Here is a 20,040-nt window from a genome sequence, read left to right on the forward strand (position 1 = left end):
CCCTCTTTTCTTTCCCCTGTTGTCCACCTCTTGGCCATCCTCAGGAATGATCAGTGCTGCTACAGGAATATTTTTGATCCTCTCACTTCTTGGGTATTTGGTGCCGCTTTCTTTTTTTTTTTTTTACCTGTGAAGTCTGCAGGTTCAAATGCCAAGCTCACAACATATTGTACATGTAAGGAAGGAGGCATTGATACTGCAGGTCCCTCAAGGAGAAAAGAGCAACTATGTCTCTAGATCAAAACAACAAGATTGTGATGATGATACCAGCTATGTGCTTTTAAAGACAATTTAGATCCCAGATAATGATATAGGATTTCAGACCTGGTGCATGGCTACTTTTAGAGTCCATTTACTTCAATGGGCTGCTTGAACGATGCATTAACCCCACGGACGTGGCCTGAACTTTGAGTGGCGACCTTCAGTTAACAGTCAGCACATTAACCATGTCTTTTTACAATTTACACATACATTAACACTCAGTTGGCGTCAAAATATTATATAACTCATCATTCCAAATCATCTCACATTTCTACATATAAAAACACCAGGAAGGGTCCTTTGCAGTTATCATTTTTTATCTCCATACAGTGTTGGCCAGAATTCTCTATCAATCAAAGTTCTTTTAGAAATATTTGTGATTTTTTTTTTTCTATACAAACAACAAAAAGAAGCAATTCACAACATGAACATTTTAAATATATTCATGTGTGTGCGCATGCTCCGTTGTCTGCTTGCATGGTTTACTCTGTCACTTGTATGTTCACTCTGCCCGACCATACCTATCCTTCCTTCGTGCCAGCTCTACTGTCTCTTTGGTATGCTTTATGCATGAACCTCAATTCAAGCCAGTCATTTGCTTCATTATGTTAAAATTCCCTCTTCATTCCTTAATCCAACCAACCCTCGATAATCCATGCTTGATGAACACCTGTCCTTCCCACTAATACCATGCAGCTGTTGGTCCAAGCCATGGATAACTCTTACCTCAAATGCTGCAATGTTCTTCTTGTGCGACTTCGCTGCCTTTAATATGGTTGTCTGGTAGACTGTACTCAGCTATCCTTCCCCCACACTTGCAATTTGCATTAGATATACAAATTTGCAAAATATTTCAAATTAAATGTGTGGATTAAATCTTTGGCACGGCCGGTCTCAGTAAGGATCTTTATAAATCAAAGTTTAATGACGAGTTAGACTCTGCAAAAGCTTATCTGCTTAATCGCGAACATTGTGGTGCGATATGATCAGGCTTGATTGACAGTGGCTAAACAACTTAGCAACTCTGAATCCGATTGGTGCATGGAGATGTGTGACATCACTGATACTGAACTGGGGTCACCTCAATTAAAGCTGCTGAAAACGAACAAAGATTGATCTAACTCTGGCTGAAAGATGTCTAATGACGATGCTGCTAGTAATGATAAAACGCAAAGCCAGAATATAAATATTCAGAGCCTCTAAAGTATATGAGTCATTATTTTTGTGTCAAAGCAGCTTCTCTTCCGCCTGACCTAATCAAGTTATTCCCCCCCACTGCAGTGGGCCACTCAGAGTAATTGTTGTGGCATTTGTTTACACTTTTCTTTGATTTGCAGTGGGTTGTTTTCATTATCTATGGACTGTTATACCCCCCAAAAAATAAAATAAAATAAACCAATAATAATAAAAAAAAAAAGTTTTTATAGCTGATTTAAAACAGGGAGGGTCAAACGGATCAGCTGGCCAACCTCCACTAAGAGACAGCTTTTGATTCTGCTGCTGCTGAAGGTTTGAAGGAAGAAGAACAGAGAGAGCATAAAAAAAGCATCGCTCTAAGAGAAGATTAACCTCGTTCACTGGTATGAAGTATAAAGTCTTTGGAAGTAAGGAGGGAGCGCGCATCGCGAGGCGTGCTGGACTTCAGACTAGTCAGTGAGCCTCCTGCTTCAGGATCTCTAGGTCTCTCTCTCTCTCTCTCTCTCCCTTCCTCTCTCTCTCTCTCTCTCCCCCTCCCCTTAGACACACACACACACGCACACGCACACAAAGGGGGCGATTCAACTTTCCGAGGGCGACAACATTTCAGTCGACTCTCAAGGTAAACGGTTATACTGGGGGAGCGGGACCTTCGCATTTATAGGGAGGAGAGATTAGAGATTAGGAGGCTGTGGCGGTGGCGGCGGCTCGCCGGGAGGAGAGGTCTGTTCGCCAGAAAGTGATCGGTTATTTGTTCCAATGAGAAAGTCCGGGAGATGTCTCTTTCACCGGGCGACACCGTCAGCATCCCAGCCATAATGCACAGGCGGGAAGCAGCCAGTGTTTTCAGCCTCCACACAATATTTGGATTGTCAAGAAGTCAAAGGTAGGAACAGATTACAGCACCTTATCCAATTAATAATAATAATAATAATAGTTATTATTATTATTAGTTTTGGTCTCAGTTTGCATCCAATAATACGCGCTTTGCTCTGTTAAAGCTGTGAAACACGTGATCATTTTCTTTCAGTAGTAGTTTTTTTTTTTGTTTGTTTGTTTGTTTTTTTTTACAGTAACACACTTCAGTGATGTTAGAAATAAGTGTTAATTGCGACGCATTGCAATACACAGTTTTTTCCCCCTTTGGTGATGGAGGATGCTGTTGGTAAAGAACTCTGCACTCAGTTTCCACCTGCGACTGCTGTCTGTGTGTGGTGTGAGTGAGATATACGTTCGCCATCAAGTCATCGTGTCACTCTGAGCTGAAAGAGTGCGTTTTTGTTTTTGTTTTTGTTTTTTTTTTTGAGAAATGGACATTGCTCTGCGCACTTGGCTGAAGAGTAGAACATCCCATAAACAAAGGAAGATAACAAAGAGCAATAAAAGGGGGTGGTTTACTGTTTGCATTTTATTCCCACCTTAAATTTTAATGCGCGCAGTAAGTCACTCTGTAAGGTGGTAATTGTTTCATCAAAGATTTAGGTGGCAAGGCAAATACATTCACACACGCGCGGGCGCGCGCACACACGCACAGAGCCATCAATTTCCACCCATTCTCTCTAATCTACTACTGGTGCCTGCAACAATTGGAACAGCTGCTTAAACTGCAGTAAAAATGAGAAATCTCTGTCCAAAAAAAACCCCAAACTATTTTTCCATTGTACGTCTGTCTACCCATCTATCTATGTCTCTATCTATCTATCAGGTGCTTTCTGTAGTTAATGTTAGAGCCAGAAGACCATTTAAATTATGCTGTCTTTCTATCAGCAACTGGGGATCAATAAACTATAAAGACAACTTAGCTGGAGCCTGCCTCTCGCCAATAACAAGCCAACCTTGCAACATGGGTAAGGCGTTTCTGTGTTTGTTGTTTGAATGTTCAAGGATGGTATGCTATTGGCGGCAACCTCGCAGTGAATAATTCAAACACGTGTCAGAAATTTTCAATGGCGAATTTACACATCAAGGAACACTTCAAATCATGTGCCGGAGGTGTGGACAACACTAAGCCCAGTGACATGACTGTAATGGTACAAGGTTCCAGAGGAGCCCTTACTGCTCTGGAAGGTTTAGTGCTAAGTGTTTAATGTTTTATCAGCTCCTCAGATAGACGTGTAGATGAAGGGGACAGACCATCAGCAGTGGCTGCTGACACAGGAATAGGATTCAGATTAATTTCATGTGGATTACGACATTTTTACACAGTCTCCTTTGATGATAATAGTTCATAAAAGGATCAGTCAACACTGTGTTAAGCCCATTACTCACTTCATCCTCTTCAGTTGCTTAATCTGTCTGTGGACTTCCATGTGCCGAGGCCAGGGTGTACAGTTCACTGTCAAATTTGCTTTAGGATACATCTGCATTTTGGGCAATGAGCTCCTGTGCATTGTGCCATGCTTTGATCAACAGTAACTACCTGGTGTTACCTTATTATGCAAATTGCACACCAGGCACTGCCTCAGAAATTAAATTACAGGAAGATGAAGTTGTTGTTGTAGAGCACAGTGAGCAGATCTTCACATGCGGTAACCAGGAAAAGCTGCGAGAGACCCAGTCTGGATGAAATAGGTTGGTAAACATGGCTGACAGATAAGACACATTGGTATTCTGCTGCATCTGGGCACACCGGCCTCAAGGCCTGGCTGATAATACTCGCTCTCAGCTTCAGGGTCAGAGGTCTGAGGTTGATTGGCAACGGGCTGACACAGGGAAATAGAGTGTGCTGATGGTAGTCTAATGGGACTGAAGCACAAAGACGAATCAGTGTGGCTGGCATGTTAGCAGTGCCACAGTCTCATTCTTACCCTCCTGCACCTGGATGCTTACAGCTTATTTGTTAATCTATTAGCTCCTTGTCAGACACCTCCTGGCTCGCCTGCACAGCAGCACTGCAGCACATGAGCCTGTACTTGTGGCATCTCTGTCATGGTGAAATGTTTTCCTCACAAAAGCATTTGCTCTGCCTCATTCGCTTTCAGCTCTGCCTCCCAGCTCTTCATACCTCCCAGCCACTGCTTACGACCAACATGCCCAACGCACTCCACTAGAGCAACGTGCATGAGTAGGATCTCTGTCTTTCTTCCCCTCTTCTCTCTTTTTCTCTGTGTTAGCCTCTTGCGCTGGAACAAAAAGATCCATCCAACTGTGCACACGTGTTTACTCATAGTCATACATACACAAAACAGAAACACCCACGAAAAATCGTGAGCGCACACACAGCTGTGGGATCATAGTTACGTCAATAAAATTAATTTCCACTGATAATGGAGGTGTCCTACATTGCTCAGCTTGCACTGAAATAGCTCGTTCACTCTAGAAAAAAAAATAATCTGTCTGTACCAAGAACACAACAGTAATGAATTTGGAAGAATGACAACATGGAAAAACATTTGTCAGAGCATCCCTAAGTAATGACACAAAAAGTCATCAGCTGTCAGCTTGCAGCACCATTCCTGTTCTAGAGTGTTAGAACTGAGGAAATAGTCATGTTGGATATATGAAAGCCGTTTTATCTGACCCCTGTCGAACAGAGAGTTAATCCGAATTGACCTCACTATAACAGCCTGTGTCGTATTCTGTTTGAAACCCTTAATGAAGAGAAAAAGAAATGACTGAAGCTTTGCCATCTGCTATTGTGAAAATCTCTGACGACTCAACATTCTGATATGTGTTGTTTGGCATTATCTCCCTGACCAATGCTGTGGAACAGGAATCAGCCTGAATACGTTTTCCTCTTGCAGACTGCTCCATGTGATTATGGTAATCACAGCAGCGCCTCAGCATTAATGCAGTGGTGATTTATTGATGTAAACTGCTATTTGTAGCCATTTTGGAACTTAAGGGGCTACCCTTTGGTATGAAAAGTAAATGCTTTGTGACATTTTAAAAACTTGAAAAGCAAGGGTGAGGTATGTTGAATTTGTCTTCGAGACCCTGTTCAAACCCATAAATAGGAAGCGATATAAATGTTAAAAATAGTTGCAGTTGGAGTGCAAAAAATCTGGTGGAATTACTCATCAAACCCAGAGCAATCGCAGTTCATTTTTAGAAGGAATTTGTTATCCCTAGAGCTGTCAGGGTTAGTTTATTGCTGTGGGACACTTAAATAAGCATCCTGCCCAAGGAACGCTTGACAACAGCATCCAAGGTAAACGGCGATCTCAGTACCATAGTTCCATATTTCTAGTCATTTACAAGGAATTAGTCCACAACTGTTGTAGTGACACTTTTAGTCAGCTGACTTAAGAACTGCAAGTGTGCCTTCCCTAGAGCTAAACATGGACCAAAGGGAGCACTGATGTGGAACAGTGATGTCAGCACATTTGAACACAGGGGGTCTAAGAGGGAGGAACCATGAAAACTTTTTAGGCCATCCGGTGCTTACTGGGCTACAGGAAGCCAAGGAGCGTGTGCATATTATTGTATCCATGGGGCAGGAAACATGAAAAGCACAGCAAAAAAAAAAAAAAAAAACCCAAAAACCTCACATTAGAGGAAACTTGAAAAACAAAATGACTTTCAGTGATAAAATGAAGAAAGAGTATGAGAATCTAAGGAGGAAGTGATGAGCACACTGTAAATCAAAGCTTACAGGGCTAAGTGAAAACTTTTATTGCATGGGTGAACAGATAAAAAGTAGGAATGGCAGCCCACTGAAGATCGGCCAATTTCCCTCCACAATATGCTCGAGCACACAGAGGTCCAGGGGGACCCCAAAGTCCAATACAGCCAATCCAATCTGATACTGGTCGTACAGAGCCATACTGAAAATATTTTGAATTAATCCACTCTAATAATGGATGTTTGAATGATTGCAGGAGATAAGGTATAAAGGTTTAAGCAAAATAACCACAATTAACCAAAGAATAGACCAACCGGGTAACCGGCCACAGTGGCCTTTTAAATCATGTGTAAACGGAAATACCTTCTCTTTGTGGGATGTGGAAATACTGTCATAAAACAGCCATACACAGATTTAAATAAAATGTGACTATTGTGAGACACATTACATGGAAATTTAGGAACTGCTGAGTTTTATTTTAGGAGCAGCACGTTGGTATAGTGCTTCACGCTGTTGCCCACAAGAAGGCTGCGGGTTCCATTCCTGGGCCTGGGGCCTTTCTGTGCAGAGTTTGTTCTCCCCATGCTTCTGTGGGTTTCCTCTCACTGTCCAAAGACACCATGTTTGGGTTAATTGGTGACTCTAAACTGTCCGTAGGTCTGATTGTGAGTGGTTGATGGTCTCTGTCTGTCTCTGTATGTTGGCCTTGTGATGGACAGGCGACCTGTCCAGGGTGTACCCCGTCCCTTGCCCAGTGTGTGCTGGGATTGGCTCCAGCATGCACTGCGACTCAGAAATGGATAAGCGGTAGAAGATGAATGACTAATCAAACCAATGCAATAGAAGATATCCAGTTACTTTTAAATTGTAATGGGGTGGACAGCACCTTCCAAAGCGTTAGTAAGACAGTTGCAGGCTGATGAAAAACATTGCGGACTTCAATCTTCCATCAATTTCCATGCATTGACAAGGAAAACAATGAATGAAAGAAAATGTGGCATCAATGTAAAAGTAATTTCGTCATAAATGTCAGCCATATACAGTACAACAGCAGCCAAGGCAGATTACCACCCTGCAAACTGTGCATGTATAGATGGTGTCAACTGATCCATATCACACGGTGAGGCTGATTACACCAAACACCGGAGCAATAGTAATCTAATTAGGTGTGCAGAACAACATATACATACAGAGATAGCGAAGGATCATATGGTGAGGTAACAGATGACGGTGCTGTGAAAAACCGAGGTTACTATCCTGAGATATTTGCGTGTCTGTTAACTTACTGTACGTGCCTGGAAGTATGGAAATTCAACGTAATAGAATCATCTGGAGGCTGCCACTCTTGACGAGCACGATACCGTTAAAAAGTTGTTGCTGCTGAGGGAGCGACAGCTGAACCTTGATCTGATCTGAGCAAGTGTTTGGTAAATTGTCATCCAGCTGGCACCTGTTAGTAGGTGTCAGATAAAAGTCTGCTTCTGAGTTTGAATTTAAAAATTGCTCTTTTCTGCTCTCTGTTTGTTTTCTGTAGGTCTCAAAGTACTGATTTCTGAATGACACTGAGTACTTCACTGACATCAACGCACATATCTGAGGAGTCGATATCACCCAACAGTCTTCCATCCGCTTGCAAGAGGTGCAATCACTAAGAAGCTCCTCCTGCTCACCTTTTGACCTTTGTTGCTATGGAGAACCTCAGCGAGCTCCAGAACCCTTTGTTGGACAAAAACAGTAAGCACATGGTCAATGGTTACGGGGGAGACTTCCCTAATAACCAGTACCAGGAAAACATTATTAATTATTTTGCTGGAGGAGGAGGTGGGGGTGGAGGTGAAGGAGGAGGAGGAAAGGTCAATAACAGCAATGTGGTGAGTGGAGGAGGCTACAACACCAATGGGAAGGTGAAATCTCAGCAACTTTTGGACGCCACCTCTCTGCATCTGGCGGTCGAGGCCTTCTACAGGCCTAACTTCATCCTATACAAGGAGGACAGCGGCAGCATCAAGGCAAAGGAATACAAAAGTGAGTGCTGTGAGACTACCTTCACAGAGAAGAAGGCAAAAGAGATGTCCAACACAGCCGGGACAGACACGCCTGGCACAGAAGACCCTCAGGCCAAGCTGCTGGAGGATAGCGAACACATCAAAATCCAAACAGTTTCCTACGAGGTGGAGGAGGAAGAGTACGTGGAGTACGAGGTGAGTGGAACCAATGCACCTGTAGGATTAGGAGCACTACATTTTCACCACAGTGGATTTCTAGAAAGAAACGTCTTTTTATGTTCAGCAATTAGATCATTTTTATCAAATGAGTTAGGTCCCACAGAACAACACAACAAGTAAAGACATTGTTCAAAAGTGTGCAGCAGAAAGGCTAAAGTGAAATGCAAATTTAACATAGCAGAATTGCTTCCTCATTTCTCCATGGATGGTGCTACTTGTCCACACATGCCAGGACACGTGTTTCAACACTGAATAAAAAAATAATCTGTCAATGCAAGAGTGCAATGCGCTGTGACCCACAATATGCAGAGGTCATTGTAATGTTTGCACTGGGCTGCCACATTGGTAGACCAGTCAAAAAACTCCATCAAAAACAATATGCTTTTATTTCCACATGTTTACAGGAAGTGTTGAGTTTGTGTTAATGCTTCATGGACTGTACAGAGTAAATAATGGGAGTGGATCAACAAGGATATGTATGAATGAAATCTGCATTAAATGAATAGATATTACCCTCAATGGGTGAATTAAATAAAGAGTCTGGTCACCACTTGAGGAAATGCTAAATTATTTGAGAGGAGCAACAGGCAATGGGAATAGTTCAGGATTTGGCTGGCTGATCAAAGGTGCAGATGTCGTCGAGTTTTGGCTGGTTAAGCCAAAAGTCTAAAGCATACAGGGTTTTTGCTTGTGTTATTATCCAAAAGTGTAGCACCTCAAAAATAAATCTCTATACAACTCTCCAAAGAGACCCACACAGATGAATTTATTTTGGTTTATGAAGAGATTTTAGGTAGTGATCTGTGTATCGTTCAGGGATTTAAGGATCTTGGTGCTTTTCAACTTCAGGCCCAGATGGCACGAGTATTCTATCTAAACCAAGCCTGAATACCTGCAGTGTGTTTGTGCTGAAAGAGAGAAAGAGCAAGCATTCTTGTATTCCTGTGGTGTTTGTACTCTTGTATTATTAAACCCAAAGACTGGGCTCCATGCCTGGATCTGTCTGAAATTTTACCAACCACCAATCCCATTTGATCTGGTGACCTTGGCCTCAATACCCAACTCGAGTAAAAATTCATCATTAGATAATAAAATATCACCCACGCTGTCCTCGCACAGGGACATTAGGTGCTACAGCGTGACAACATTAGCTACAGTACTTTCACTCTCAACTGGCACAGCCAATGGCACAAAGCACTCCAAAGGATTTAAGAGATTGGACAGGCGGAATAGGGTGTTCAGTGACCAGTGTCCTGCAAGACCTAAGGGACTGAGCTCACACCTCTGTGTCCACTGGAATTAACCTGCATTGGTGTGATAAACATGTAGCTGCTGAAATGCAAAGTGGCATGGGCAGATATAGCTGTCCCTCGGCAGGAAGTCACTGCATTTCACATTATGGCAGAAAGATAGTCACAGGAAATCTGTTAAATTCATGCTGAAATTAAAGTCAATTTCTGTGTGAGCTCTGCTTTTTACAGGAGGAAAAAAAATGTGGAAAAACATTAACATGCAGATGGCGAAGACAAAAAAAAAAAAAACTTCCAGTTTAGACGGAAAAGGATGACAGATGAGCGAGACGTGATACTGAACACCAACAGCAGGTTCCTGTTGGTTGTTCAAAGGTTAAGTGAGCAAATTACCGTATCGTTCATGTTTCTCCACACCTCTCCTGTTCACAAATGAACAGGCACATAAAAAAAAGCATCATCAGGCCCCCACTGCCAGCTTCAAAATGCGAAGTGGAAAATGCACGGTGGGACTCATTATGCAGCCTCCCAGCAGTGTGAGGCATCTCTACCACCCTGCCTGCTGTCTGACACAATGCAAAGACCTCCGCCAATCCTTCCACTGAAATACACGCAGTAGTCTGTGTGTTACCAAGATGGCGCTCTTTGTGATTTGAATGGAAAATGGTTGTTAGCGAACACAGAACAGTTAATCTTTTTTATCCAATTGTAATTTATCCAACAAACGGCCAAACAAATGGTTTAAGTCTAACATTGAATGCATTTTCTTCCTTTACAATATGTCTGCTTATAGTATTTGCGTTTGCTATCTTTGTGCTACCTTTGTGTGAATGCTGATCCTTACACTTCATATACCACCAAAACATATGGTGTTCAGAGACTTCAAGGCTCACTTGGCAATTGCATTTTTACCTCCGTACGTATCGTAATTTCTACTAGTAAATGTCAGGTGTTCATATTCTTTTGTTATGTGTTTTTCAAATGTTACAATATAGTGTACATTCATCACAGTATTAAGAAAGCGTTATAAAGTTAGTGTAACGTACTGCATCGGTATCCTCAAATACTTAGACCTTAAAAGCTCTGCTCATAAAGCTGAACTGAAATACAGTCCAATTCCTTTTTCTCTTTATGTAGTAGGCACAAAGGCAAAGATAAATATAGGTAGCGGAGGGTTCCACTGAGGGGGGTTAGGATTTGGATTGTGGGATGGAAGCCACAAAGGGATGGAAGAAGATAGGCCTACATTCTCAGTTCTTTATGCTTACAAAGTGGCTTTGTGTGTTAGTGGTGCTGTCTGAAAGAGTTTGAGGAAGTGCTGTCTTTGAGGAAAATGATGGCTTCTGCAGCGCAGCAAAGTCTCATGTTTTGGCTTTGATTAATGGGTACAATTTGACAGTTTCTGGCTTTGTGGAACATCACAAGGAATGTCAGCTCTCGAGCAACAATACCTGGGAGAGCAACTGTTGCAGTTGTTTTTCACAAAATATACAATAAAAGAACATTTTATGTCACATGTCATCATTGCCTGTACACTGCTCAGCGTTTTTAAATTGTGTCTGACTAGACAAACTCCTAGGGCCTGGTTAAACAGTAAAAAAAAATATATTTAAGAGTAAAATATTGCCACAAAATCAATTCAGGGACTCACATGTCTGGGGGACTGTGTCATATTGGCGCTCAGCTCATCTCTGCTGAATCTGCTATTTTGCATTGACGACTGCTGACGGCTGTTTTGACAGCGCTGACTTTTGAGAGAGTGGTGAAGGTGGGTGTTCAAAATGGAGGAAGCTACCGCAGCTCATTAGCGGTTTAAATAAAAGTGCTCGACAAAACTGATTGTTTACAACGTACTACTAGACAAGTATCCATGGTGCCTTTAGATTGAACTGTGACCCTTTTTATGCTGTTTGTCAGCTGATAGTTTGCTGGGCTGCATTTTGGTGTGACCAAGCTTACAACCATCTTTGGGTGACTAACTTGCTCTTAATTTTACTCTACATTTGAACTGTGTCTCTAATCATCTCTCGGTATCAGGCCGGTTTGTCTCTATGTACAGCTTCTCTTCAGCAAGCCATATTGAGTTAGGAAGGGAATCGCTAAAGTTTAATAGCTTTTTACTGATTCAGTGCAACATTTTGCAGCAAGAAAAGAATTTGTTCTTCAAAAAAAAAAAGAAAAAAATCTTGTTTTTTAATTGAATCTGCCGTCGAGTCCACAGTACACATAATCCTGTGGTGCAGAATGATGCAGCTATTATACATCAATATTATTCAAGGTATGAGAAAGGTTTTCATCAGCACTTTGTAACTATATCAGAAACTGCTGTCAATGCCGTAGACATTCCTAAGAGAAATGCAGACCACTCTTGAGCCTATTCACATCTCTAACATGTTGTTATAGCAGCAATATATGTAGCAATATATCAATACAACCACAGGACTGGGCCGATACCTATTCCTTCAATGATCGCTATTATCAGAAAGGTCTGAGGTCTTATTATTGTGACATTGGAAGAAGAACTGTAACACAAACAAGTTGGAAGAAATGTATAAATATTTGGGAGAAAAATTTTAAATAACTAAACTTAAGTTAAATTCCCTTTAACTTGCAGATATTAAAAGCCTAGTGTTTTGTGAACTCATTGCAAAAAAGTAAAAAGGGGTAATTGCTGCTTCAAAATAAAATGTTGTCTATTTTGCTTTTTTATCAGCATAAATAAAGCACACATCATCCAATTATCAGAGTGCTGAGTTAATGACGGATGGCTTCTGAGGAGAATCGCAAAACTAGAAGAGAAATTTTATCAAGGACACTTAAATGCAGTTTTCTTTGTTTTGTTTGACCTTCTCGTCAAGCTTAAAACACAAACTGGTAGTTCATTCATTAAAAGATTTGATTCTTTTTGTTCTGAAGTACTTTTTTCCTGGCCCACATCTCCATGTAACATAACTCTACGATTGTTTGTTTAATGTAAGAGACTTCTGTTTGGTATCGTCAGTTTGCCAAGCAGCCTTCCTCCTTCTGCGTAATTTTTGAGGAAAACAGTAGAAAAGCCGCAGCGTAACAAGTAAGCAGATCATCTATTAAATATCTCTAGGATGATAACAAGCGTTATCCCTGCTGAAGTGCCCTCTGGCAAAGCACTAAATCCCTTCAAGCTACAAGTTCACATTTCGGCTCTTTCATCTCCATGTGGAAACCTTTCGAGTCCAATCTCATCTGTCTCCTCTTAGCAACTCCAGCTTTAACTTCAATGAGCACTGGAGGGCTGCCAAGGGGACCCCCCCCCCCCCCCCCCCTCTAGACGACCACCTGGCCCTACCAGGTGACGACATGACGACTAGCTGCGTAACATCTCTGAGTATAGCACACCACACACCGAATGTAAACCTGTATATATATATATATTGAGGCTGTCAGAAGATTTCACAAGCACAAATTCATAATTGAATCGATCTTTTCATTGCCGAAATGCCTACATTTCCTGACGGTTAACAGGTAGCATTCATGAGCCTTGGACAAATTACTGCTTTACTCGCTGCTCATTCAGTTGTCTGACAACAGAATCTGAAAAATGTCAGATAAAATTGCATGTTCTGCTGTACTGAAGCATAATGGAAGTCATCACAGAGAGCAGGGGGTGGCAGCACTGAGTTTTCTTTTTGAAATTTGTCAGGAACTAAAAAACTAAAGCTGTAGGAGGAGGAAGAAGAATTTCAGCGAATTTTTGGTTTTATTCTTCAATAACAGGCAACAAACTTCAACACTTTTTTTATGGACTTTAACACTTTATGCAGATTTCTTTTCCAGTTATCATGTGCAGTTCCATAGTGCTGGCTGAGAGGACGGTGTCGGTCCTTGTTAAATCATAATGTGGGTCTGTGAGGGACAGACCATCAATTCTATGTCCAATAACATTGAAGAATGAATTGGCAGCAGAAGACAGGCCAGTGTCTGCTCATTTGTTTCAACAACTCACCTCTGCAAATTATCTGTGATATTGCCTGAGACTGAGGCGCCAGCACTTTAATGAAGAAGCTGGAAGCAATTTATATTGAACCAAATCTTATTTCTGCCTTTCTTCCTCCTAGCGGCTCTAGGCTTTGTTTTGGTGACACCTGTGGCTACCGGTGGTAACGCCTGCAATGGCACATTTATTGATAAGGAAATGCAAATACAGGGCCAGAAATGCAACAAAAAAGATTACAGTTTCAGTTTTTTCTCTCACTGCGGGTCTACATCTATGGTTTACTGGAGTGGTGGGTTCTGCCAAAAACAATACAAACTACTATACAGAGAGGTCACTAATGAGTGGAAATACGTTTAACCGAGCAGAATAAGTCCTGACACTGACATGACCTCAGATTTGATGTGGTTGTGATTTGAGAGAATACATTAAAATGAATGTATTCTCTCCTACATTATAACACTTGAGCTAGGAAAAAACCTTCCCTTTCTATTTGTGTGCCATTTGTTCTACCTTCTCCTGTGCATGGAATTTCCATTTTATCAATATATTTCATATTCACATAATAATGGAAATATATGTTTGTCTTGCACATGAGCAGAATTTGAATGAAATTGTATCTTCTCAGTTTTTCTGACTGTAGCTTTTTATTTTATTTTATTTTTTTTAGTTCAGGCATTGTACTGACAAAATCATGTGTGCGGGTATATAACAATAGAGGGCTCAGTTTTGAAAAAATTATATCTCCAGCTGCCCTCTGCTTCATCTCGGCAGAGTTTTAGATCAGGCCAGCTTTGGCTGGAAGGGCTGTCCATTCTCACGAAATCTGAGGGGACATGAGCACTTATGCCTTCATTAAATTTAAAATGTAGTCATGCCTCAGCTCAGTGCACACATATTGTTCCTTCACTGAAAGGTGCAGCAGCTGATATGAGCCAGTGTCATATATTCTAGTGCAATCTTTCAGTGATATCTCATTTCTCATTTAGCAGTAAATGACAAACTGATCTCTTGGATCATTTCAATTCAGCTGTGAGCTGGTCCATCCATTAGATTTCAAAGCTGCACTCTTCTTCTGCTAGCTGGGCAAATTTATTACATGGTGTGTCTGTGTAACTGTTAGAAAGCTTCCAAAAAAATTTAATTATGACACACACACACATATATATATTTTGGTATAGATTGATTAAGAGTAAGTAAATTGAAATGTTTAATTAAATCTTTCAACAATACTGAAAAATGAAAGTTTGCTAAAAATGATTACTTAGATTTCTTTTGGTATATGGTCCCATTTATTGCTGCCATCCAGTCAGGCATCTCAAACATTCTATGTTAAACTATCTCAGGTTCTCCTCAACTCTTAAAATTTGCATTCATTTGAGAGAATTCCGTGCCAGACTTAATTATATTTTCATTATTTCATTTTTGTTCAGTGCTAATATATTTTTTAAAACATGTTTCCAAAATGGTCTCTGCAAGACTTTTCTCATGGTCAGCTAATGTAACAGGCCAAATCCGACTACTCAACTTCGTATCGTTGTACTAATCAACGATTTCCCCTGCAACAAGACTTTATGTTGTGAAGTCTGCAAATAGGAATGTGGCAAATGTTCTTTCAAGGAAGATGCTGTTCCTGTGGAAGTTTAATTGACATTTCAAAAAAAAAAAAAAAAAAAAAAAAAAAGCTGAAATTATTTTAATTATAATTGTTGCTCATCTAGTTTACTCAGCAGACGATTCAATCTATGCATTTGCACAACAATTACAGGAACAGCAAATGTCTTACAGTGCTGACTGAGAGCACATAAAGTCATGATTGTGCCGTCTAATGCAAAAATGAAGGCATTCCAACCTGACTCAGCTGGCAGTCTGACATCCTTTGCCAATGGCCAATCATTCTGATTAAGTGCTTCCCAATAATAATTTAACAAGCCGCGCTTCCCTAACAAGTAACAACACTTTGCTTTTACCTTGTTGTGTTATTGATTTTACTCTGTCCTGTAAAGCACTTTCTTTTGAAAAATGCTATATAAATAAAGCCATTATTATTGTTATTATTATTATTATTAATGTTGATGTTATTATTGTGAATGCCTAACGGAGTTGCATGTCCACCATTGTTTACTTCCACTTACTTTGTGCACTGGGCAGAGGAAAGAATAAATACCTGGAGTGCATTTTAGAGAAATATGTCTTTTTTAAAGTACACTGTGTCCTCTACTTCCTTTGAAGGGTTTATCTCAAAGAGCTCAGCTCAAGACTTAAGATTTTATCAAAGCAAACTGCAAAAGCGTAAGACAGTTTCTGACAGTTTCAGGTTTAGATTTGGACAAATAAATCAGTGAAACCGTCTCCAAATGGAGAGAAAAGCACGACATGGGGCATTCTGATGGTACAGGAGGAAAGAGACTCACCACTGCTGCAGACTTCAGAAAGACACCAGAGGTTCTTTAGCTATGGACCAACAGTCCAGGAGGGAAGCAGAGGGATTTCTGCCATGGTTCTACGAGTCTCCATAAAGTTCTTCTAGTCAGTGCTGAAGAATAGTCTGGCTTCATCCTAAATCTTGCTATTGGGGGGGACAAAACTGTAGTGATCTATTCGCATTTCTTTAAATCAGTCCCTGAATCGTTCTGTGGTGGTGAGCAGTGGTGGTGGTAAATAACAAATAATGTCAGAAAGGAGCTTGTCACTGATATAAAAATTGCATTATTATTGAATTATTATCATTATTATTATTATTATTATTAGTAGTAGTAGTAGTAGTAGTAGTAAGATGGAAGGCTCTGTAAATTTACTGTAATTTTAAGTTACTATTTTCTGTGCAGGTTTTGCCATTCCTTTTTCTCATAATTAGGGGCCACATTATGACTTCTTGGGAAAAAAGTGTATTAATTGTTTAGGCTAAGAGAATCGTCCAGTTTTCCTTTAGCACTGGTCTCCGCCTCTCGTTTAGGGATTCACACTGCAGGTTCACTCCATTGTTTTGGGATCCAGGTTGCTTCATGCACCACAGTACAAAATGCAGTGCTATTTTTTACAAAACTGAGTGGGATGTGTGTTGGGCAAACACCACAAACCTCCAAGTGTTAGTATTGCTGTATTTATCATTTTCTAACATGTATCGGGGATGTTTTAATCCAGAAATAGCTGTATAATGTTAAATATGTTTTACAATTTAGTAAATCAATTCAAGTATCAAAATGTTTTAATTCTATAATAATGGTTAGCGCTGTTGCCTCACAATAAGAAGGTTGTGTGTTCGGTTCCCGGCCTGGGGCCTCTCTGTTTGGAGTTTTCATGTTCATCCCGTGCCTGTGTGGGTTTCCTCCGGGCACTCCGGTTTCCTCCCACCGTCCAAAGACATCATGTTTGGGTTAACTGGTGACTCTAAATTGTCCGTAGGTCTGAGTGTGTTGGCTCGGATGGACTGCTGACCTGTCCAGGGTGTACCCCGCCCTCACCCAGAGAGAGCCGAGGTCGGTTCAAGATGAATGAATGACTGGAACAGTTTTGATCAAATCTGTGCGACGTGGTTATAGTTGTTAATTATTCCAGGAATGTTTTCCTCATTCTTTCTTTTGAATACGTTTCCTGAAAGAACAGCAAAGTAGCAATTTGTTGTCCCTCAGTCAAATTTCACTGGTGCATCTTAAATCCTTGCCTGAATGACAGCTCGCAGAATTAAAAAGTGAATAATGAGAACAATGCTTCTGTAATGGTATGAGGCTGAGTAATATCAGCCCTTTGGGGGATGATTACACGTTACAAATCAGAGCAGTGTTTTTTTTTTTTTTTTTTCATGGACAGACATATAATGATTGTCCATCAATCTGTTGGATTTAGATGGATTTAGATGGTTTTAATCCCCCCACCCCCCCCAAAAAAGAAGACAAAAAACAAAAACAAAAAAAAGCAGAGATAAGGCTCTTTTTCTGATGTGCTAATCGATATAATACCTTGAGGATGTGGAGTCTTATATCCACTCTGTCCCTCTGTCCCTTCGTTTGACTTGTTCATTGGCTGTGAATATGCATTGCAGCTTTGACATATCCCACATTACACAGCCAGTTTGATGTTAATCAATTACCTGCTACATTACAGATGCACGCCAACTCACTTTAAGTGTGGGAAGATCTTGCAACATCAATGAAGGTGCTGGTTTTTGCTCATTTATAGCTGGAATCACAGGAATGGTGGATTTGACTCTGGTTGTGTGGTAGGAGGATTGTTACCAGACCTCAAGCTAATATTTAAATTCTTTAATCCAGTTCCTTCTAAACTACAGTTTTCAGTCAAGGGCTTGTCAAAAAGATCCATCTTTAGTTTTTCTTTTAATTTTGTAATATACTAAGTAGGTTGTCAATACTATTTGTGTTTCATTTTTAGCTGTGGGATAATCAAGAAGGATTCTGACGTTACAGGGCAATACTTTTCTTTAGTGAGATTTCATCAGGGAGATCGTTGATCCACAGCAGAGTTTTCTTTGAGCGTTTCACCGTGTTTACAGAGCACGATAAGAATACTAAGTGTGGTGTGTAGTGTTTCCCTTTTGTAGCCTCATTACACACTTCTAAATTGCGCACCTGTCAACAAGAGGCCACAGGGGCAACAGAAAGGAAAATAACAAATATTTTATTCATAAATTCTCCACAGGTAGTATATCAGCCCCTCCCACCTCCGCCCCAAAAGACTGCAATGTATGTTTGAGAGCCCCGCATCATGACAAGGCTCTTATCATTGTGATCACACACTCTCTGACTGAGTGCCCCTCTGAGGTTCCTGACTCTGGTGGACCTCACTCAGCCAACAAGCCTAGGCACTATATAAATCACTAGGTCTTATTGACCCCGGGGTGAAGTTTGTATTCCCTTTCAACGGCCGCCCCGTTTGGTAGCCCTCGGTCACTCTGCCTAATAGATTACAAACCCTCATACCAGAGTGACACCTGGGGCCGCCAGCTCCTGCCCCGCCATAACTTAATGTGACCATCTGTGGTGGTGTGGATGCAGACCAAGCGTATAGCGCACTGATGCCACATTACGATGCAGAGGATGCATCTAGCACCTTGTGACTAGATGACCCGCAGATGACTCTAATGCAAAGTGAACATGTGCTGCCTTTTGTACAAACATAATTAAATGACAGGGAGCGTATGGATCCAAATGACTTTTGCCTGCTCCATTTTTAAATGGCATGTTTTCTAATGGACATAGGACACTGTTGCAGATACTCAATTATCATGAGATAATGTCATGCATAATTTTTCTGGTTTACTGTGAATACAGATTCTATGTAAAGTCACTGGAACCTTCATCATGTGCAGTATTGCCTCTTTAATGACATTTGCTCATTAACTTTGCTTATGCATTCAGCCAAGTAATTGAATTCCTGAATTTCCCCTTGGTTGTGAAGTAGTTTGTTTCTACATATTCAGGCCTGCTTCTGTACTTTTGTGTAGCTGCACAATAAAACAATTAACTTCGGTAATCTTGGCCACTGCCTTTGGCTTCATGAGATAGCAGAGAAAGAAAAATCCCCCCCTCCAAAAAAAAAAAATACAGTCTGCAATTTAACTGTTTTATGGATTCAGTCATGGTGGATGTATTCTATAACATGGAAATGCAAAATTCTACATGAAAATTTCCCTACAGAGGCCTGCGGCATCTTTCATATCGTGAATCTGCATTTAAAAGCGTCACAGAAAGGCATGTATACACATATGTAAGGGGCTGATGGATCTTGCTAGAATCATCCCCTTTCAGCTTAGCTTGAGTTTGTAGATGTAAATAATGCAACAACCTGTTTAGGACTTTGCACACACAGTACAGCAAAGACGTTAAAGCTCATAAACGTTCATCCACATCAGTTACGTATGATTACACGTCATGAAATAAGACATTTACTTGACATAAAATCAGGACTGAAGAACAATGGTTCAAGAACAAGTATCCAATTTGGAAAGCTGGAGAATAGGGGGTGAAAAAAAAAATGGCTGGGGACACATTTCCTGTATGTTGCAGAGCCATTTTGGCAACAGATAAATTGCACCAGCCCTCTTCTTGGTTATGATGTCATGGTGGATTGGTGAAACCATCCATTAGCACTTCGTTATCTGTCAGCCTGTTGCCTCACTTTGACAGGATTTATGCCCCAGAAGATATATCTGTGCGCAGCTAGCAGCACCAGCATGCATAGTCATTAGGACTTTCTAGTACAGGGGAGGTGGTGAATGGCAGACAAAGCGTGAACACACACACACACACACACACACACACAAATACACATTAAGAGTCAGGTAAAAAATTTGTAAACAAAATTCTGATTCCTTTAAATCAATGGCAGCCTCTCAGTGAGTCCAACAGCCTTGAGTAGTTTTGTCACAATGTGTAACTTTGGAGCACAGCTTCCTAAAAGTTTGATCAGAGTTTGGATGATACAGATTTGCAGAAATATAAGAAATAATGATGAGATTGCACAATTATAGTCGTGGGTGGATGGGACAGCCTTGCAGAAGGATTGGTGGTTGGTTTTCATCTGCTCTGGATCTCCTGCAACCAACTGAGGGCATTA

General features: G+C 40.8%; 1 protein-coding gene across 3 annotated transcripts in view; it reads left to right on the top strand.

Annotated features, from left to right (window-relative positions):
• Positions 1 to 20,040, top strand: part of syndig1l (synapse differentiation inducing 1-like) — a 178,209-nt gene that overhangs the window by 147,664 nt on the left and 10,505 nt on the right. For 2 of the 3 annotated variants that reach the window (XM_029496212.1, XM_029496213.1), the window contains one exon: positions 7,557 to 8,223. In XM_029496212.1, coding sequence (XP_029352072.1) covers positions 7,711 to 8,223 — 513 coding nt within the window. In that variant the 5' untranslated portion in view covers positions 7,557 to 7,710. Of the gene's footprint in view, positions 1 to 2,298; positions 2,345 to 7,556; positions 8,224 to 20,040 lie in introns of those variants that run through there. The other variant, XM_029496214.1, reaches the window with a different exon arrangement.

This window comes from Echeneis naucrates, chromosome 24 (genome assembly GCF_900963305.1).
Source record: "Echeneis naucrates chromosome 24, fEcheNa1.1, whole genome shotgun sequence".
NCBI classification, from domain to species: Eukaryota; Metazoa; Chordata; class Actinopteri; order Carangiformes; family Echeneidae; genus Echeneis; species Echeneis naucrates.